Source organism: Muscardinus avellanarius, assembly GCF_963383645.1.
Source record: "Muscardinus avellanarius genome assembly, chromosome: X".
Classification (NCBI taxonomy): Eukaryota; Metazoa; Chordata; class Mammalia; order Rodentia; family Gliridae; genus Muscardinus; species Muscardinus avellanarius.
In genome coordinates this window covers 6,508,080-6,530,380 of record NC_137792.1, presented here as the reverse complement: position 1 = coordinate 6,530,380, position 22,301 = coordinate 6,508,080, and the positions used below count along the sequence as shown (strand labels likewise).

General features: G+C 40.9%; 1 protein-coding gene across 2 annotated transcripts in view; it reads right to left on the bottom strand.

Moving 5' to 3' along the window:
• Positions 1 to 9,426: 9,426 nt before the first annotated feature.
• Positions 9,427 to 22,301, bottom strand: part of PRPS2 (phosphoribosyl pyrophosphate synthetase 2) — a gene marked incomplete at both ends in the record, with an annotated part of 35,498 nt that continues 22,623 nt past the window's right edge. For both annotated transcript variants that reach the window (XM_080719240.1, XM_080719241.1), the window contains 3 exons: positions 9,427 to 9,519; positions 11,658 to 11,817; positions 14,284 to 14,457. In XM_080719240.1, coding sequence (XP_080575366.1) covers positions 9,427 to 9,519; positions 11,658 to 11,817; positions 14,284 to 14,457 — 427 coding nt within the window. The remainder of the gene's footprint in view (positions 9,520 to 11,657; positions 11,818 to 14,283; positions 14,458 to 22,301) is intronic.

Sequence of the window (22,301 nt, the reverse complement as noted above, 5' to 3'; positions counted from 1 at the left end):
CTTGTCTCTGTAGACCCATACGCGATTTATTAGTAGTTAGGTACAGTGGAAGAGTACTTGCTTGTGATTCAAGAGATATGGCTAGCTAGTAAAACTGTTAACTCAATCTCTTTATGCTGTTAAAGTAAAATAAAATTCTAGCCAGGCGGGATGGCGCACGCTTGTAATCCCAGCATTTGGGAGGCTGAGACAGGAGGATCACGGATAGCCTCTGCTACTTAGTGAGGCCCTTTGCAACTCAGTGAGACACTGTTCCAAAATAAAGACTAAAAATTAGGGCTGGAGGTGTAGCTTGGAGGTAGAATCCCCCTGGGTTCCATCCCCGGCACTGAGGAAAAAAAAAGAGAGAGAGAGAAAAAAAAAAGGTAACAAAAGAGACATAAGACAATTGAGGGAAGGGAACTGGGGGGAAGGAGTTGGGAGGGGAAAAATATCCTTGATGAAGGGACAGTTCAGATAATGGTATGGCCATCTCTGAAGGTATCACTACCAATCTCACTAACATGTATGGGGAAGAAAGGAAGCACCGTGGGATGTGGTGGGGGCACATCAAGTTACGTGTGCATGTATGTCAATACCATTTTGAACCTCACTATGATGTATAATTCTAATGCACCAATCAAATTATATATTAAAAAAGACAGGTCAAAGCTGGGCATGGTGGCACACGCTTGTAATCCCAGCATTTGGGAGGCTGAGATAGGAGGATAACAGGTTTGCAGCCAGCCTCAGCTACTTACTGAGGCCCTCTCGAACTTAGTGAGACCTGTTTCCAAATAAAAAAAAAATAGGGCTGGGGGCCGGGCGTGGTGGTGCATGCTTGTAATCCCCGCTCTTGGGAGGCAGAGACAGGAGGATCATGCAGGTTTGAAGACAGCCGCACTGGCTTAAGAGACCCTGTTTCCAAATAAAAATATTAAACAATAGATCTGGGAGTGTAGCCCGGAGGTAGAAGGGCTTCCAGGAACCCCAGTACCACCAAAAAAAAAAAAAAAATTAGGGCTCGGGGTATAGCTCAGAGATAGAATGGCCTTGGATTCAATCTCCAGTACCAAAAGAAAGAAAAAGTCAGATCAACCCCAACGTGCAACCTTCAGGGTAAGCAGAAAAATCTGTTCTTGTGAAGTCTCTGTTGAAGTCAGACTAAGATTCAACCATCTCTTTCAAGGCTATTTTTAGTATAACAATTTCTTGATTTAAAAAAAAAATCTGCCAGGCGTGGTGGCGCACGGTTGTAATCCTCGCGCTTGGGACGCTGAGACAGAAGGATCTTGCAGGTTCGAAGCCAGCCTCAGTTGGTTTAAGAGACCCTGTTTCCAAATAAGATATAAAATATTAGGTCTGGGAGTGTAGCCCAGAGGTAGAATGCCCCTGGGTTCTATCCCCAGTACTATCAAACAACAACAATCTAGGGGGCTGGGGATAAACCTCAGTGGTGGAGCATTTAACTAATATGCATGAGGCTCTGGGTTCAATCTCCAGCACTGCAAACAAACAAGAACAAGAAAAACTGGAGCTGGAACCATTCTTAGTGAAAAATTGAGCAAATAAATCTTCAAGGAATTATTCAAAATCTCACCCCAAGAATAGGTCCTTGAGACCCTGCATGAGATAGATAATGTAATTATTTCCCTATAAACTTCACATCCTAACAAAACAAGTTAGTGATGGAACCCAGGGCATTCTACCTCTGAGCTACACCCCCAGTCCTATTTTTTATTCTTTATTTTGAAACAGGGTCTCACTGAGTTGCAAAGAGCCTCACTAAGTAGCTGAAGCTGGCCGTGAACCCAGATCCTTCTGTTTCAGCCTCCCAAAAGCTGGGATTACAAGTATGGGCCACCATGTCTGCCTCTGAATTTTTTTAGGTGACACATGATCACAGGAGAAAGATTGATTTAATTTCTGGGACCAGCTGGGTCCTTGGCCTGTGTGACAGGAAAGAATTTCAGCAGCAACCAGGTTAAGACATAGAGGTTTATTTAGGAAAATAAGGAATCGGCGTTCAAGACAGAATGTGGGTCACCTCCGGAGTGAGAGAGGTGCTCTGGGAGTGCAGGGCTCTTCTGTATTAGAGGAGGAATGCGAGGAGGACCTCTGAGTGCGCGTCACCAGGTAGTTTCTGGTGATCTGGTGTTCCTCAGGATCCTCAAACTGATCTTGGTCTCCATTATCTGATCAACTGATAAGCTGGAAAGTCTCCTGAATTACAGGCTTCTCCAGATATCATATCTGTCTTGTTAACAGTGCATAGGAATTTTTTGTTTGCTTTTTGTTTCTGTTAACTTTAAGATTTATAGAGTTCCCAGCAATTTGGGAGAAACAGGCTTGGGAAAGAGAACTTTAGCAACAGGTTCTTATATTAAAGTTACATTTCTTTCATTTTTTCTATCCCATATCAACATGATAGCCATTGTCTTAACTTCTTTGTTCTAAAATACGTTTCTACCTCCAGTTAGGAAAGAGGTCGGCTTGAAACTGCTCTGTATTTCTGACCTGGATCATCAGGAAAGTGGATTAAGGAAGAAGGCCCTGGTTAAAATAACCATGTGGTCTGCTGAGGGTAGTTTTACTCCCAGGGAACACTGGCAATTTCTGGATGTATTCTTTGGTTGGCACAAGTGTGAGATGGGGTGGGGGCTACTACTGGCATCTAGCGAATGGAGTCCAAATATGTCTCTAAGCATCGTAGAGCACATGGCACAGCCCCACAGCAGAGAACCATCCAGTTCGTAATGCCAATGGTGCGAAGTCTGAGAAGTCCCAGGATAACGTATATCAAAGGGCAAAAGAAAAAGTTGAAAATGAAAAAAAAAAAAAAAGTGCCAGAGGGACAAAGGGAAGGAATTGGAGACCATATTTCAGGGGAATGTGTCTGACCCAGGGAAAGACTGCTTCCTTTAGCCTCTTTCCCCTCTCATCATTCTGACGATCTTAATGAGGGCATTAGTTCAGATCTATGACAGTACTCAACATTTTCCCATAATTCACGGTCAGTCTTAGCTTTGCTGCAAGGAAATACTTGATTTAATACCCCTTGCCTAGGGAATATCAAAGAATCACAGGACCTCAGGCAGACAGCCAAGTCCTCATAGTTTTAGTAATGCCTCAATGCATGGAAGGGCAATGTCCCTCAGTGAAGAGCCAGTGAGCTCCACCTTCTGCGTGGACTGTTCCCTAGAGGCTGTCATGGCAACTCACAGTATTAAAGGTGGCTGTGCTAAAGAACTGGTAAAGAAGCCAGGTCTTTAACATATTTCCTAAAAGTGTTTCCCTTCTCTTTTGTGACTATAGCTCTTCAGCTTCTAGACCATAGTAACTGTAATATAATTAGCTGAAAACAGATGTCGAAAGAACTGTAATGGTGCAGATCCTTGGCATATTGGGTTTGACATATATTCTTGTTTCCTCCCTCCCTTCCTTTCTTCCTCCTTTCCTTCCTTTGCAAGTAGCAAAAGGTCAGAACCATGTGAACAGGATACTTTAGCTGAAGTGGTTCTAGGAATCCATCAATTCCTGTCTTAGAACCGAGGTAACTAAGGTGATTAAACATTTTCGTTTTCCCTGGATTGAGTAGTTTGCTGGAATGTAGGACTTTTAGTGCTAAAACTTAACCATGAAGCAAACCCAAACCAGATGGTTACTCAAGGGAAGAGTAAACAGCCTTGCCTCACTGGAACTACTACCTTCAATTAGTGGAACGAGTTCAACTAAATGTAGAGGTGATATTGTTATTGTTTGGATTTAGAATATACCCCCTGAACTTATGTCGTAGACAAGGCTGCCCAGTTGGAGGTGGGACTTGGTTGCTGAGGAGGGATCCCTATGAGTGGGGCCTTCTCCCATTGCTTTTCTACTTCTGGCTTCTATGATATGAGAACAGAGCTCTTGTTCTCTCTCTCTCTCTCTCTCTCTCTCTCTCTCTCTCTCTCTCTCCTCTCTCTCCTCTTTCTTTCTCTCTCCCCCCTCTCTCTCTCCTCTCTCCCCCCTCCCCCCATCTCTCTTTGCTTCCTTGTATTATGCCTGAGCTCTACCTCATCCAAAGATGTCACCTGTCTTGCTGGGCGTGGTGGCGCACGCTTGTAATCCCCGGGCTTGGAAGACTGAGACAGGAGGATCGCACAGGTTCGAAGCCAGCCTCAGCTACTTAGTGAGGCTCTCAGCAACTTAGTGAAACCCTGTTTCCAAATAAAATATAAAATAGGTCTGGAAGTATAGCCTGGAGGTAGAAAGCCTCTGGGTTCTGCCCCCAGTACCACCAAAAAAAAAAAAAACAAAACAAAAACAAAAAACAAATATTTCACCTGTCCTAAAGTGGAGTGAACCCCTGAAATCTCCAGAACTGTGAGTAAATAAGTCTCCCTCTAATTTGTGTCAGTTGTTTTTGGTCACAGGTCTGAAAATACTGACTGAAATAGATGTCTTCACCTATTGATTAAGGTGACTTTGGCAATCATTTTCCTCTTATTTTGCTAGACTCAGACTCAGAAAGGTGAAGACATTTCCCCAAGGCCACACAGCAGATTCCAGATTGCCACATTCCTGATTTAAGGTGCTTCCCACTGCATTCTTTTTTTTGTTGTTTTTTTATTTTGTTTTTGCTTTCTCATTCTTTTTTTAACCTCCTCCCTTTTTTTCGGGTCTGGGGATGGAACCCAGGGGCATTCAATCTCCAAGCTACACCCCTGCACTATTTTTTATTCCTTATTTTGAAACAGGGTCTCACTAAATTGCAGAGGGCCTCACTCAGTAGCCGAGGCTGTCTGCAAACTGTCACCCTCCACATCTCAGTATCATCTATCTTCTTCTCCTTCTCCTCCTCCTTCTTCTTCTTTCTTCTATTTTTGGTGGTACTGGGGATGGAACCCAGGGCCTTCTACCTCCGCACTACACTCTCAGGCCTATTTTATATTTTTTATTTGGAAACAGGGTCTATTAAGCCAGAGGAGGCTGGCTTCGAACCTGAGCTGGGTCCTCCTGTCTCAGCCTCCCAAGCGCGGGGATTACAAGCGTGCACCACCACACCCGACATCCATATTGCCTTCTTAAAATGTAAAATGAGTTTAGATAAGGCATGACTTTGGGCCACAGAACTCAGATGTTGGAAGAGCAAAGATAGCTCTTCCCATTTATATTGGGGGCTACTTTTAGTTGTGCTTCAGATGGGACAGTGAAGGAGGGCTGGAATTGTAAAAGGCCTCTGTCGATCACTCTCTCTGTGATCCCTGGACATTCATTCCTGTCATTTCTACAGCCTATTGAGTATTTTAAACATGCAACTATTTTTATCACCTAAATGATATCCTAAGGCAGTCACATGCCAAGACCCTTTCTAAAATGACAGGCAACGGGACTGTGTTCTCCACAAGGCTTAACACCTAAAAGAGGCAGGAAAGTTTTTGCTTCTTCAAACCTTACAGTCTTTCTGAGAGATAATTTAAGATGCCCACTCTAAAAACTGAAGTCAGTGTACAAATGGGTGGATTCTAAGCACTTAAAGATTAATATCTCATTTCATCATCCCTTCACATCTATAAGATGCTACTATTATACTTGTTTCACATATAAGGAAACTGAGGCACAGAGGGGTTAAGTGAACAACCCAAGTTGTTTTAATTCTAGTAAGTGGTGGAGTCTGTGTTCCTAAACATTATCTTATTATAGAAGAGAAAATGAGTTTAGACTACAGTAAAGCATCCTGTATGGTCTTGGGTAGCAATGGCAGAAGAAAAGGGGGGAGTGTAATCCCATAAACAGACCTAAATCAGTAATGCAGGTATTTGTAGTGGAAAGTAGGGCTTCTGTTGATGTTGGTATACAGTTTAGAGTAAGGATGTGACAGGTTTTAGGCCCTAGTTCTCTCAAACACTTCATATATCAAACGCCCTATGCTCCTATTTCAGTCCATGCTAGAACACAGCCACTGGGTTCTAGAAAATTCTGCCATGACCTATCACCTATAACAGGGATCCCTTCAAAAAGCCTTTCCTGACCTCCCCAGGGCAGCTGAATGCTCTGAACCCCTTAGTATTTCATTTTCCCCACTGAATGCCTTAGTGTTGCTTCTTTCCCTTCTCCACTTAGCCTGGGCCCCTGGAGTCCAACAGGCGGGTTAGGTAGGGCATGAAACATCTCCAAGATGTGAAAACATTATTAGTTGAATTTTGATGCTCATATTTGGGGCTTCCACCTTTTCTTCACTTCCCTCCTTCCTTTCTAGTACATTCTATCATGTTCTCTGTGACACTGTGATCAACTTTTTTTCTAAGACAGGCGGGTTGTAATTCTTTATATTTCACTGTAACTTTAAGACATTGGGCTGCCACTCTCGGTGTTATCTATACTTTGAAACTGAGCTTCATTCGGGGAACATATTTTCAATTTATTTTGTTCCCATGAGAGTAATTTAAAGAATTACTGAATAGGTAGGTGTTCTATGGGGCGAGGAACCTTTCTTTGTGCTTTTGAAACAAAAATAGATGAAGGGCTTTTATGTGGCATACGTTGAACTTTGGTAAGATCCGGTAGATGGATATTGACCATCACTACTTCCTTTACACACTGTCTGATCTTTCATTTTAAAGGAAACACCTAGAAATATCAACTTGAAAGTCTTATGCAGCATAGCTGCCTTGGTGAAAGGAGCTTGCTTCTAAGTCCTTCAAAAAGAAAAACCTTCAAAATAGAGAAAAGCTGATTTCAGGAAACATTGAGCTTTGATTTCATATGCTGGGCTATAATCCTAAAGTAGCAAATGTCTTCAGGTACCACAAACACACATAACTCCATCAAAACACATTATTCTAAAATGATGATGCAAACTAGGGAAGAAAGTAGTCAGCAGGATTTTTTATTGAAATGTTTTAGTACATTATAGGAGCTTCAATACTAGATTCTAAACCAGTGTGTACATGGCAAATGATATAATCCTGACTCTAGTTAACATTGTTTCAAATAAGGGACAGTTATCACATGAATGCCTATGAGTTGACTAATATAATTTAAGATGGAGGCTAAACAACTTTGGTATATTCATCTTTCTCTGGCTCCCTCTTCCAGCTGTAGTATATCCTCATTCAGTAGAGTTGGATAGGACCAATATCCAAGTATCCACACCATGAGAAGGAAAGAATGAGAAAGTTCTGGATTAAGTTGCTCACGAGAGATATTCTTCATCACCTTTCTTGAACTGAAACTATTAAATATCTAAAGCCTGCATTTCATTCCCATTGTGTAAGGCTGAGTCTGGTCTAATTAGATTATAAATAAAATCAGAAGTACTTTAAAATATAAAAGTTGGACTAAATAATGATAGAGAACGTCTGTTTCCTTTTTTCATTTGAACACTGTTATTTTAAAATTAGCTCTGTATATTTTTAAGCTTCTGATATTTAGATAAAATGATCACTTTCATATCAACTGGCTTTAGCCATGGCAACACACATAAATTCGCACATTTGTGGGTCAAGCACTGTCTACACGTGTTTACCAACTATCTTTGTTTTGTACAAGCACAGAAGTCCCAAGAAATACAGATGTCGCACATCTACCAGAAATAAAAATTACACGGCATCAAAATGGGCTTTTTACACAGCTCCAGTCACTTCTTTCTAGACAAAATCAATCTGTACAGCAGAGCCGACTTTACAAAGTTACGTCACATCCTCAAAAGCCACTTTAGGGTATAGTAAAATGCTAGTTTCTCTAACAACTTAAATGTTACTTTCTATGTTCAACCTCTGCTATCCTGAAGTTTGGAACTCTAAACACTGCCCTTCAAGTTTGTTAGTGATTTATATTTGATTTCAATCAGAGAACTCATTCTCTACCAGCTTCACAATTCAGCAGGGGGGACAGACTATTGTTTTAATTGTCTACTAACATGCATATAATAAATGCAGAGTGTCAAAGCTTGACTTCTCCCACAAAGACAACAAAGCACTTCACTTCAGAGGATGTCATAAAGAGACATTTAAGGAGAATGCGATTATCAGCGAACTGCCCCTTCGCAACCACTTATGAACCATTTTTTGTATATTATCCTAATGGAGGAGCTGATTTTTACTTTTTGGACGTTTTGTAGGTATATCCTACTCTTCATGTAACAGCTTTTTTTTAAGACACTCATTTGCCAGGGACCTCCTACTTCTGATTACAAAGGGCAAAGGAACATTTAATCAAAGCTCATGAAACAATGTTAGGTAGCACTCCGAAAAGTTTGCCTTCTTATTTGGGTCAAAAACAAAATAATGATCAACCTAGTAAATCTGAGGGGATTTCTGAGAGTTTTCTTTGTGGAAATCCATAGTGTGAAATCATTGTAAAAAGCTGAAAGCTATAATAGGTGAATGTAAGATGTGAAGGACCAAGAGGAGAGGACACGAGGTGCATGCTAAGGAATTATCTGTCTTAGGTGGACAGAGGAGAGTGTCAATATGACAGAGAGCCAAGACACTGCATCTCAAAACAGTTTCTAACTCAGAGTGATCATGGAATATACTTTTGGAGTTTTAGGACATGGGATTTCAGGTGATGGTGATATTCTAAAAATGGTAATCAAAATGATACAGGGCAGCCAGGCACACGCTTGTAATCCCAGCATGCGGGAGGCTGAGACGGGAGGATCTCCGTTCCTGAACAGCCTCAGCTACTTAGTGACACCTTTCGCAACTCAGTGAGACCTTGTTTCAAAATAAAGAATAAAAGATAGGGCTGGGGATGTAGCTTGAAGTTAAAATGCCCCTGGGTTCCATCCCCAGTACTGCCAAAAAAAAAAAAAAAAAAGATACAGGGCTACATTGCCTTTGATATATATATATATATATGTCTAACATCTAGCAAAAGTTAAGTGGCCATTTTAAGCTAAATAAAATTTGGTCCAAATTAAGCACAATCACCGAGATGGTTTACTTGAAACCTAGTTACCATATTTTTTTAAAAAATGAAAAAAAGAATTCAAAACCCATGGTATTATAAATCATCTAAAATTCACTCCAAAGTAAAGGGCTATACAGGGTTTTACCCGAATGTCCATAGGCATTATCATTAAATATTTACACTGAAGGCTTTAAGCTGAAGTTACCCTTGGCAACCTCAAAATAGAAAAATTGAATTTCCACAGTGGAATTTTCCTCTTGAAAGTTGTTGCCTCAAAGTATTGAAAGAACAAAGGAAGAGATCATCTATAAGAACAAGTCCAGATGATAAGAACAGTTCCCATTTCAGATAGTTCACTTAAAGACCAAACAACCACCACCTCCCCCGCCCCATAAACTGGAAAGAAATAGTTTTGAGCTTTAGAAGGGGAAACAATGAATCTCAGAGCTTTTACCAGTGATCACACTATCATCGCTGAGTCCTAATGCTACCAAAGCAAGCCAAGCTGAGAATTGTGAGGAGGCTTGCTCCACACTTCCCACTTTGCATTTACAGCGGGACATGGCTGAAGAGATACGACACAGATTCACCGTTGTGCGTCCTTCGGATGGCCTCAGCCAGGATCATTGAAATGTCAATCACCTGAATGCCAAGCAGAAAACAGAAAGGGAGGCGTTATATTCCTTTAAAAACCAAAATGACAAAAAGCCTAGAAAAGGTTTCTCTAGCACACAGGACGCGTATCAAAAGCTTCCATATCTACCTTTTGGGGGCACATACAATTCAGGTCTAGCTGCACATTACAACCTGCTGAACCAAACCTGGATGAGTTCCTGGGAGGATGATTTTCAGTACAGACAAACAAAGGCTTTTTAAGGCTCCTACTGATCAGAGACATGCTTTCTTGGGGCATTTGTGGTTTTTAAATTAATTTTACTCAATGTTGGTGGAAGGGTTTTGTCATTGGGTGTCATTTCAGAGCAGAACTGTGATCATCTAACCCTTGGATTAGCAAACTACTTTTTCCGAAAAGGACCAGAGTTAGTAAGTTTGGCTTTGCAGTTCAAACACTTTTTTCCATAGTACTGTGAAAATGGCCATAGGCAACACATACCTCAATGGGTGGGGCTGTGTACCAATAAAACTTTATTTACAAAAAGAGCTGGTAGGCTGCATTTGGCCTATGAGTCATAGTTTAACAACTCCCAAACTATACTGCTAATCAATTATGCATGAACATATGAGGAACCATTATTTGGACCATTTTCTTTATTGGTGCATTGTAGTTATACATCTTAATGGGGTACAAAATGGTAGAGGAATATATGCACCAAACTTATCTCTTCGTGTTATGTGATCTTTGTCTCTCTGATGGATCAGAAATCAGGAAGTGGATCATTCTTACCCACCTTCAGGCTCTATGGATAGGAACATAGCTTTGGAGAATGAAAGGACTTGCTAAAGTTCCCCAAAAATATGGGACAAAAAAGGGACTCAAACCTTTTTTTTTTTTTTTTTTTTTTGCGGGTCTGGGCATGGAACCCAGGGACATTCTTCCTCTCTAAGGTACACTCCAGTCCTATTTTTTATTCTTTATTTTGAAAGCGGGTCTCACTGAGTTGCGGAGGGCCTCACTAAGTGGCTGAGGCTGTCCTCGAACTAGGATCCTCTGGTCTCAGCCTTCCAAATGCTTGGATTACAAGCGTGCGCCACCACGCCTGGCTGACTCAAACCTTTTTGAATGATTTCAGGCCAGCTGCTGTCAAGTGACGAGCACCAGCTTTCTAGGCATCAATCCAATCAGGAGGGATATGCATATAAAGGAATGAAGCTCTGAGGATCCTCAGTGCCACCTGTTTTCCTTCACCCCCCTTGTATTTGAAATGATGGCAAAATATGTACATAACATTAAATGTGCCATCTTAACTATTTTAACATATAATTTAGTGGCATTCATTAATTATATTCCCACTCTTGTATAAATATTGCCATTCTCTATTTCCAAAACTTTTTCATCAGCCCAAATATAAACTGTATACACCTTAAATGATAACACCTCAGTCCCCCCTCCACTAGTCCCTAGAAACCACCATTCTACCTTATGTCTCTATATGCATTTTCCTATTCTAGGCACCTCATAACAGTAGAAACATACAATATTTCTGCTTTTAGAAGTGCCTAATTTCACTCAGCATGCTTTCAAGGTAGGTGTTTGCTATAACATGTGGCCAAATGTCCTTCCTGTAAAGTCTGAATAACAGTGTAACAATGAGACACACTTTGGTTATCTATTCATTTACTGATGGATATTTAGGTGGTGTTTCTACCTGTTGGCTTTTGGGAATAGTGTTGCCATGATCACTCATGGCCAAGTTTTTAATGTGAGCATGTTTCCAAATTTGGAAGGGGTATATATATATGGAGAGTGGAGAGAGAGAGAGAGAGAGAGAGAGAGAGAGAGAGAGAGAGAGAGAGAGAGAGAGAGAGAGAGAGAGAGAGAGATGCAACGGTTGGGTCTGTGTAACTTTAGCACAGCTTTTTTTGCTCCTTTTCTATTGCTGTTTTATTCAGTTGCTATTTCTAAATAGTGAACATTGACCTCTGATGGCCCTGGCCTTTCTCAGGGATCTAAGGTGACTGATACCCTGCCACGAAGAGAAGCTGCATTCTCTGCAAGCATCTGCTTTAGCAAGTAGGCACAAGCATAAGGCTGGGTGCTATTTTTAGTGATCCTAAGCAGGTGCCTTGATGCTTGGTTCTGCCTGTGGAATAGACAGTACCTGAATCTTGGAGCAGTGTCTCATTTTGTCCTCTTGCGGAATTGTGTTAGTAACAACAACAGCCTCAAAGGCAGCATTATTTATTCTGGAAATAGCTGGTCCAGAGAAGATCCCATGAGTAAGGATAGCATAAACTTTGGTGGCGCCAGCTGAGAGCAGCCTGTAAGGTAGAAGATAAAAAAAATAAGTGAACACAAACAGTCTTGAAATATTCTCCACTAGTATAAATATTAAAAGCAAAAAGTAGGTTCCAAACCCGGCACAATGGTACGTGCCTGTAATCCCAGTACTTGGGAGGCTGACACAGGAAGATTGCAGGTTTGAGGCCAGGGCATGATAATTTAGAGAGACCGTGTTTGAAAATAAAAATAAAATAGAGCTGAGGATATAGCTCAGAGGTAAAGCACCCCTGGATTCAACTCCCTGTGCCATAAAATACGTATGCTCCATAACGGAAAGATGAGACAAATTTTATTCACTTTTATTAGCCAAGACCAGGATTTCTTAAGGTATGTATTAGCAAAACACTTAGCATTCCATTCAGTCACGGATTATCAATCTTGGCATTGGCCTCAGATAATTCTTTGTCATAGGGCCTGTCCTGTGCTTTACAGAAAAATTGGGCAGCATCCCTGGACTCCATTCACTAGCAATATTACCCTTTCCTTAATTGTAAAAACCAAAGACATCTCTAGATGCTGCCAAATGTCACTCCCGAAGCAAAAGCTCCCCTGCTTGACAACCACTGGTTTATAGCAATATAGTCAAAAGATCATCATTTTATATGAATGTGCAATCAGTATAAAACATTACTAATGAGCTATCTCAGCAGATCTCAAGTCAGACTGGCCACATTCCCAGTCTGTCACAAGCACAGGTGGCTGGTGGAGGCTTCCATAGGGGACTGTGAGGCTCTGGCCTCTGGAGAGCCATTGTGGCCCAGAGGGCTGGAGTTAAGGCCAAGGCAAAGGAAACAAGGGCCCAAAGAAGGCCAAAGCACTCCTATCTTTTGTGCTGACTTGCCAGAGAAGCATCTCTTCTGACCCTTTTTATATTTATTTATTTATTTATTTATTTACTTATTTATTCATTCATTCATTCATTCTGCGGTACCTGGGATGGAACCCAGGGCCATTCTACTTCCGAGTTACAAACCCAGGCCTATTTTTTATCCTTTATTTTGAAACAGGGTCTCACTGAGTTGCAAAGGGACTAAGTAGTTGAGGCTGTCTGAGAACCGCGATCCTCTGGTCTCAGCCTCCCTAGTGCTGGGATTACAAGTGTGCGCCACCACACCTGGTGTATGAACATTTTTTTTTTTTTTTTTTTGGTACTGGGGATGGAACCCAGGAGCACTGTACCTCTGAGCTACAACCGCAGCCCTATTTTTTTTTTAGTCTTTTTCTTTTTGAAACAGGATCTCACTGAGTTCCCAAATGCTGGGATTACAAACTTGTGCCACAACGCCTGGCTTTGACCCTATTTATTTATTTATTTATTTATTTATTTATTTATTTATTTTAGTTTTTTGCGGGTCTGGGGATGGAACCAAGAGGCATTTGACCTCTGAACTACATTCCCTGCCCTATTTTTTATTCTTTATTTTGAAACCGGGTCTCACTGAGTTGCAAAGGGCCTAACTAAGTAGGTGAGGCTGTCTGTGAACCGTGATCCTCCAGTCTCAACCTCCCAAATGATGGGATTACAAGCATGCATCACCACGCCCGGAAATTTATTTATTTTTTAATATTTTGTGTATCATATTAAAAATGGCATACATTCAGATAGTGCTTGGTGCCCTCCCCCCACCTGGTTCCCCTTTCTCCCCTCCCAACAATGAGTGTTCAGGTAGCCCATGCTACACTCATACTTTTACACATATTTGAAGGTAGCTCCTCTATTAATTAACCTCAGCCTTCTTCCTCTCCTATCCTTCCATTCTAGCTTTGCTGAGGTTTCCTCTCCATTATCTGGAGTCCCTCTGGTATTCCCAATAATCTCTAGTTTGAGCATATTAGAGAAAACATATGGCCCTTCTCTTTCTTAGAAAACTGGGAATTGCCCCTTTTGAAAAATATACTAAAAACTCAACCTGAATAATTGGATGTTCTCCCTAATATGCGGAAGCTAGGGAGAAAATGAGTCATAGGAGGAACTCTAGACAAAGAAGGAGATGAGCAACTAAGGTGACCTGAGGGGATGAAAGGGGGAAAGAAGGAAATTCTCTAAGGCTCATGATATATATTCACAATAATATCAAAGTCAATCACTAAGCCAAACATAAGAAGGAGGAAGAGGGTGAGAATGGGATGGGAATTGGGGAAGGGCTAAATGAGTGATGTGTGCATGTATGCCTCCACCATCCTGTACCCCTTTAAGATGTATGACTACACTGCACCAATAAAATATTAAAAAAAACTCAACCTGGAAAAAGAAAAGGCTCCTGACTGCTCTTCTACCAGGAAAAGAATAATAAAAGACCAAATGCACCTAGAATCTCTTTTGTTCTAACATTTTAAGGCCAAGCATTAACAATAATTAGGAAAATGTGCTCAATTTTTCCAAAACTGGTATTTCTGCTTCCTTAAGGAGAGGTCCTCATGGTTTCCTGAACCATCCCACGTACTTATCAGCAGCATGGCAGATGGTACCACAAGTGTCAGCCATGTCATCCACGAGGATGGCCACGCGGTCCTTCACATCTCCCACCAGGACCATTCGGTCCACTTCATTTGCTTTCTTCCGCTCTTTGTGAATCAAAGCAAATTCCACGTTCAACCGGTCTGCAATTGACGTGACCCTGTACAAAGATGTAAACAAACATAATACAGTTCATTTAAGAATCTGTTCTTTAGCCAGGCGAGGTGGTGCACGCTTGTAGTCCCAGCATTTGGGAGGCTGAGACAGAAAGATCATGGTTCGTGGACAGCCTCAGCTACTTAGTAAGGCCCTTTACAACTCAGTGAGACCCTGTTTCAAAATAAAGAAATAATAGCCGGGCGTGGTGGCGCACGCTTGTAATCCCCGCGCTTGGGAGGCAGAGACAGGAGGATCGCGCAGGTTCGAAGCCAGCCGCGTGCGCTGGCTTAGGAGACCCTGTTTCCAAATAAAAATGTAAAAATGGGTCTGGGAGTGTAGCCCGGAGGTAGAAGGGCTTCCAGGAACCCCAGTACCACCAAAAAAAAAAAAAAAAAAAGAAATAATAAAATAATAGTGCTGGGGGTGTAGCTTGGAGGTGGAATGCCCCTGGTTCCATTCCCAGACCACGTGCACACACACACACACACACACACACACACACACACACACACACACACGAATCTGTTGTTTGAGGGTGTGGCTCAGAGATAGAACCCTGGTACCACAAAAACAAACACACAAAACATTCTGTTCTTTAAAATCATAATTAAGGAGGTAGGCATGGTGACACATGCCAGTAATCCCAGTACTTGAAAGGCTGAGACAGGAGAATCTCAGGTTTAAGGTCAGCCTCAACAATTTAGTGAGACAATGTTTCAAAATTAAAAACTAATAAAATGGGCTGATATAGCTTGGAGGTAAAATGCCCCTGAGTTCTCGTTCTCTCTCTCTCTCTCTCTCTCTCTCTCTCTCTCTCTCTCTCTCTCTCTCTCTCTCTCTCTCTCTCACACACACACACACACACACACACACACACAACTTACTTTAGGAACATAGCAAGTAATTACACTCAAGATCATGAAAATTATCAGGTATCATTTTTTTTGGTACTGGGGGTGGAACCCAGGGACTTTCTACCTCCGGGCTATATTCCCACACCTATTTTATATTTTATTTGGAAACAGGGTCTCACTAAGTTGCTGAGAGCCTCACTAAGTAGCTGAGGCTGGCTTCGAACCTGTGCGATTCTCCCATCTCAGCCTCCCAAAGACTCTGCTTTTGTGGAAGGTGGCAACCAAAGTCTGTCACTAGTATGTCTCCCCATCGATTGCTTAGTGTACATACCCCAGATGTTGCCTGGCTTAATAATGATACCTGATAATTTTAATGATCTTGAGTTGCAAAGAACCTCACTAAATAGTTGAGGCTGGTCACGAACTGCATTCCTCCAGTCTCAGCCTCCCAAATGCTGGGATTACAAGTGTGTGCCACTACACTTGGTGAACTCGAGTCCTTTTCTTTAAGTGTTTGGGCATATACGCAGGAACACATGTAACTCTGTATATAAGAGATTTAGCCAGTAATTTAACAATTTTGAGCTACCCTCTTTTCTATTTGAGCAGAGAATTCAGCCACCTCTTTCAAGCCTTAATGCTATTTTTCTACATTAGATTTAGTAAGGATATTTGCCATCTTGAGCAAGAGATATATATGATGTTGAGGCCCAAGGGAAGGTCATCTGTATTCCATATAGACATATGTCTGCTTTCAGATGATACCTGAGAGTTGCCTTTTTGCACACTAGCCAAACGGTAGTATATTTCAGCAGATGCAGAAAATACAGAAGTAGGTTACCCTGAGAAGCTGGTAAGCAGCAAGGCACTCGCTTACTCTGAGAGTTTCTGATGAGCTCTAACAATCTTAAGCTTCTGTTTTGTTGAAGAGGATGTGGCAAAACAGATGTACCCAGCTGAGGTCAAGGACCTAACAACAAGCCTTCATGCAACACAGGAATGCTAGTGTTTTTTTTTCCCTTCAGAGTAACGAGGAATGAAAAATAAAGCTGCTACCCAGCTGAGAACAGGAAGGATACTTACCTTTCTCAAACTCCATGCTGCGTGGAGGGGGTTAGTTCTTTACAGAGGGCTCAAAACCACATCTCAGCTCTCCCTGAGGGCTGTTCATCTAAATTACTATTATGTATATGATAAAAAATAACCTCTCAAGTGGACAGTTTAAAAGTGAAGATTCTGGGTAGTTCTCCAAGAGAGCTAGTAACAGAAAATGGGGACCCTCTCTGGAGGATTCTAAAGAAAATGAGGGATTTGTAGAAGAATCACAAACACCCAAGTAAACAAGGAAGCCAAATTGAGAGCCACCAGAAACAACTGTAACCAAGTTTTGAAAAAGAAGAACGAGTCACTGAAATTAGGTGAAAAGGGACACAAGGCTTTTTTTTTTTAATTTCCAGGAAATAAAACAGAAGTTTGGTAAGAATAGGACAAAAAGAATGCTCAGTCAATACAGGAAAAAATAGAATGGAATTTTAAGAAAGGAAAAATAGTGTATTCAAATTTACTGAAATTAAAAATACAACAGTCAGTCAGTTGATGAGGAAACCAGAATGAGGAGATTGGAGGACAGAGATGAATTCATTATTCAGAATGCACTCCAAGAGTTAAAAGAGAGAAAACATGAAAACGATGCTGAGAGATGAAATGAACAGCAGAGTGACAAAGGTCAAATGAGTAGCAAGAGTTCTAGAAAGAGGGAAAAGGAGACAATACTTAAAGAGAAATGACTGAGAATTTTCTAGAACTACTGAAAGACACCAATCCTATGATTCAAGCAAACCAACCAACGAATCCTCAAGCAATTTTGTGATAAAACTACAGAGGACCAATAACTCCTAAAAGAGGCACAGGATAAAGTCAGGCCATCTAGAAAGGTACAGCAATTGGATTGAGCAAAATTTTCTACTCCTATCATGGAAGTCAAGCAGGCTAAGATTCTATACCCAACAGAACTGCCTTTCTAGAATGAGGGAGAAATAAAGCTACTTTCAGCCAAACTACACAATCCAAGAATTCATGACTAACATATAACTTAAAGAATGTAACTTAATCTATAGTAAAATGAGAAAAGAAACATTGAGATGTGGTGGGGAAGAAAGGTAAGCAAAGATACTGATGTACTATGTGGACAACTCTTAATGAATGCTGATATAAAACCACATAAAATGAATGTTGGTATAACACCACAATAATAACATCTAATCTGTGCAGAAGAAAACAAACTATACTAGGTAACAGTTTCAAGGCCCATAATAAAATGGTGGTCACAAATCCAAACATGTCAGTAATAATGTAAGAGAAAAACGGAACAAAATTTCCAGTACAAAAGAAAGATGATTAGTCACGAGAAGACACTAAATTTAGATTTTCAAATGTCTGCAGAAGCAAATGAAAGTGTTACTATAAGTCCATGTTTCTCTTCCCTTTAAAAATAATTATCCTTCTGGCAGGAACCAAAGGGTAGCACTAGCAGATGTCCCTTTGTTAATAAAGTTGTCTATCTACCAACAGTTTCCTTACTTGGTTAAATGCCTGATCTGGCCAGGCGTGGTGGCGCACACTTGTAATCCCCGCGCTTGGGAGGCTGAGATAGGAGGATCGCCCAGGTTTGAAGCCAGTCTCCCCCGGCTTAAGAGACCCTGTTTCCAAATAAAAAATATAAAATAGGTCTGGGAGTGTAGCCCGGAGGTAGAAGGCCCCTGGGTTCCATCCCCAGTACCACACACACACACACACACACACACACACACACAAAACCCAAAACAACAACAACAACAACAAAAAACCCCAACGAAACAAAACAAAAAATACATGAAAAAAAAAAGTCCCTGATCTGGGTAAAGCTTTCTAGCACTATCAGGTACCCATTGATAATGTTTGGCAGAAGATAAAGGAAATGATTCTTGCAAAAAGCCCCCTGAATTGCTAGAACAATATAATTTCGTCAAAAAGCTACAGAAAACTATTCTTTCCCATGTATATAATGGAGACGTAATATATATTCCTAATAAATTATGTTAATGAAACAGATCATGCTGCAATCTTATGGGGAGAGAACTAGAACAAATATTTTAATATGCTTTAATTTCGACTGCCTCTAGGCAGATATTTACATGCTTTCCTCTGTATGTGTGTGTGTGTAGAGGGGGTGGGGTTGGGAATCCCCAGGAGGGAAGGTGTATAATCCACCAAATCATTCCTATTGGTGTCACTGGTAGAAATTAGAAAGTAGTTGCAGTTTTTCTTTAGTTATCCACATTTTTATAGAGCATAGCTAAGGATTACATAAGTAGAAAAATAAAGTTAAATGTGAATTTCGTGTCCCTTACTTCCTATCGCCACGCTAAGTTATTTATATTTATATTTGCTATTTCAACTGTGGTGGGTATGTTTCCTTCTTAGGTTTCATTTCCTTTCTCTTGCACATAATCAAGCTTCACAGGCTACCCAAGAGTGACCTCCTGTGGCAATATTAAGTTTTACCCAGGATGAGTCCAAGCCTCAAAGCCTTTTATGCTAAGTGAGATTAGTCAGTCACAAAAAATAAGAAATCATATGCTTTCCCTAATATGTGCGAGTTAGGGAGAAATGGGTAATAGGAGGAACTCTAGATGAAAAAGGAAATCCTATAGAGGAGCAAACAAGGCAACCTAAAGGAGGAGAAAGGAGGGGGGAAGAGGAAAATCTCTAAAACACACAATGTACTTAAACATATCGAAGTCAACCACTAAGCCAAGCAAGGGAAGGAGGGATGGGGAGGGAATGGGGTGGGAATTGGGTAGGGGTTAAATCAGTGATGTGTACATGTATGTACACACAAGTTTTTTACCCCGATATGATGTATGAATATAATGCACCAATAAAAAATTAAAAAAGAGAAAGCAACAGGCTCTGACTTATCAATGACCCCTGCATCTGTGACATGTGGCCCGCCAGGCTGTTCTGAGAAGACTGTCAATAATGAGGATAACAGTGATGTGTAGCAGATACAGATACTCTGGTGAAAAGCAAAGGAAGTGGAAAAAAAAATCTGAAATATGTCCCCTGCAAAGGCTGGCCCTTTCTGGCAAAGGGGATCTGAACAGAAAAAGCATCTCAAACCTGGCCATGTACTTACTCTCTTTAGTCTATTCTGTATTGTTATGAAAGAGGAGTTAGCAAACAGGGGAAGTTAGTGTATAATAAAAGATCTAATTTTAAAACAATAGGGAAAATGTAGACTCTAAGAATTTTTAATTAACTAGACAGTTGGCAGCGGTGAGGGAGGTTAAAAAGTTGCATTTTTATTTCACTCTTTATTCCAAAATAAATTTCGGATGGAATAAAAATTGGAACATTAAAAAAGAAAAAGAGAAGCCGGGCGTGGTGGCATACACTTGTAATACCCGCGCTTGGGTGTCAGGAGGATCGTGCAGGTTCGAAGCCAGCCGCGCTGGCTTAAGAGACCCTGTTTCCAAATAAAAAATAAAAAATAAAAATAGGTCTAGGAGTGTAGCCCGGAGGTAGAAGGGCTTCCAAGAACCCCCGTACCACCAAAAATAAATAAATAAAGAAAGAAAGAAAGAAAGAAAGAAAGAAAGAAAGAAAGATCTAGGCATAGTGGTACACATGCTTATAATTTTATAATCACAGTACTTGGGAGGCTGATCATGAGTTCGAAGCCAGCCTCAGCAATGTAGTGAGACTCTCAGCAAACCAGTGAAATCCTATTTCAAAATAAAAATACAATGGGGTGTACCTCAGAGGTAGAATGCCCCTAAATTCAATCCCCAGTATCACTAATAATGATACTAATAATGAAAAGCAAAGAAAAAGTAGGCTTATTGGTGCATGCCTGCAAACCCAGTACTCGGGAGGCTGAGATACAAGGATCGTAGGTTCTAGACCAGGCTCAACAACTTAGCAAGACTCTGAGCAACCTAGTGAGACCCTGTTTGAAAACAATAACAAAATAAGCCTAAAAAGGGCTAGATGTACAGCTTGGATGTAGAATGGCCCTGGTTTCAATTCCTAGTACCACGGACAAACATAAAAAAATGAAAGAAACAAAGAAAAGGAAAAGATGCGCTTAAAAATATAAACAATCATAGAAAAAACTTTAAAGATAAAGGTGAATACTTCATAAACCCAGAAACCATAATAGGAACAAAAGATATGACTTATTATATATGAAGGTTTGAAAAGTCCAGCAGAGAATAAAAATATAAAAAGGAGAAAGAAGCAAAAAAAAAAAAAAAACACACTTGGGGAAATATGTGCAATGCACACCAGAAACAGATACGTGATCTCATTTCTCTGCAGAACCCTTGAAAATCCTTAGGAAAGACCTCTAGCCAATAGCACAATAGGCAAAAAGGTATAAAAGAAAATCACCACGGCAGAAAGAGTGCTTATCTTTACCCACAGCAACCTGAATTTATAGGAACACAAGCCACAGGTCACTTACCCGACGTGTCAAGTAAAACTGTCTGATACTCTACAGTTTTATCAGAGCTGTGCAGAACTTGATTGAACATCACCTAGTCCATCCTTTCTGAAAGACCACATTTTGTCACTGTCCATCCAAACTCACATGGCACTTGCCCTTTGACTTGTAAATTCCACTTCTCGGAATGTATCCTACTTATACAAAATGGCACAGCGTGCACATCTGCAGGAGTCTATAAACTACAGTGTCTACAAGTAGGTGACAGGGGACAGATTGTAGGAATTATATGCATGTAAGGGAGTATTACACACCTATAGAAATATCAAGCAGAGTTGACTATGGAATTTTTGCTATAATATAGCCATTGTATTTTAAAAAATGCACGAGAAAGAATTGTGTATGGCACATTACCATTTGTGTGTAAGAAATAGGGGAATCTATGCCGAAAAAACATCATTTGGCATTGGAAAAATTAGTAGTGCTTAAAGAATCACACAGGAGTGTCACTTTTGTAATGTTTCAGTTTTTTGCCAAGAGTGTGCATGATATTTTTTGACCATATGTACAAAAAGAGGGTTAGAACAGGAAAGTAAAAGGCCATACAAGTATATGAAACCTATTTGGGCTTACTAGTTACAAACATTACATCTTCTGGTTAAAAAAGCAATATGCCAGGCACAAAGACCACATATTATACGATGAAATGGTATGAAAAGTTCTGAAATCGCAGCTCCATAGAGACAAAAAGTGGATAAGTGGTTAGCCAGGGCATTGGGACAGGGTGCATAGGGAATGCCTGCTAATGGATAGAAGGTTTTCTTTTTTTTTTGGTGGTACTGGGGTTCCTGGAAACACTTCTACCTCCGGACTACGCTCCCAGACATCTATTTTTTATATTTTTATTTGGAAACAGGGTCTTTTACACCAGCAAGGCTGGCTTTGAACCTGCGCGATCCTCCTGTCTCTTCCTCTCAAGCTCAGGGATTACAAGTGTGTGCCACCACGCCTGGCGAAGGTTTTCTTTTGATGCAATGGAAATGCTCTGGAATTAGACAGTGGTGATGGTGCCGCAACATCTGTGAATATATTCAAAAGTTCCAAACTAGACATTTAAAGTGGGTGAATTGTAGGTATTTGTTATTTTTTGGGGGGGTGGTGGTACTGCTGATGGAACCCAGGGGCCTTCTACCCCCAGGCTACACTCCCAGACCTATTTTATATTTTTTTACTTGGATAAAGGGTCTCTTAAGCCAGCTCAGGCTGGCTTTGAACCTGTGCGATCCTCCTATCTCAGCCTCCCAAGCGTGGAGATTACAAGCGTGTGACACCATGCCTGTCGACACCAAAGAGTTGTTATTACAAACCAAGGACATCTTATGCTCCTGGACCCCTTGGCCTATTTCTTCACCTGAAACCAGTAGGTGTGTGTGTGTGTGTGTGTGTGTGTGTGTGTGTGTGTGTGTGTGTATGAGATATTGTGGATGAAACCCAGGGGCTTTCTAC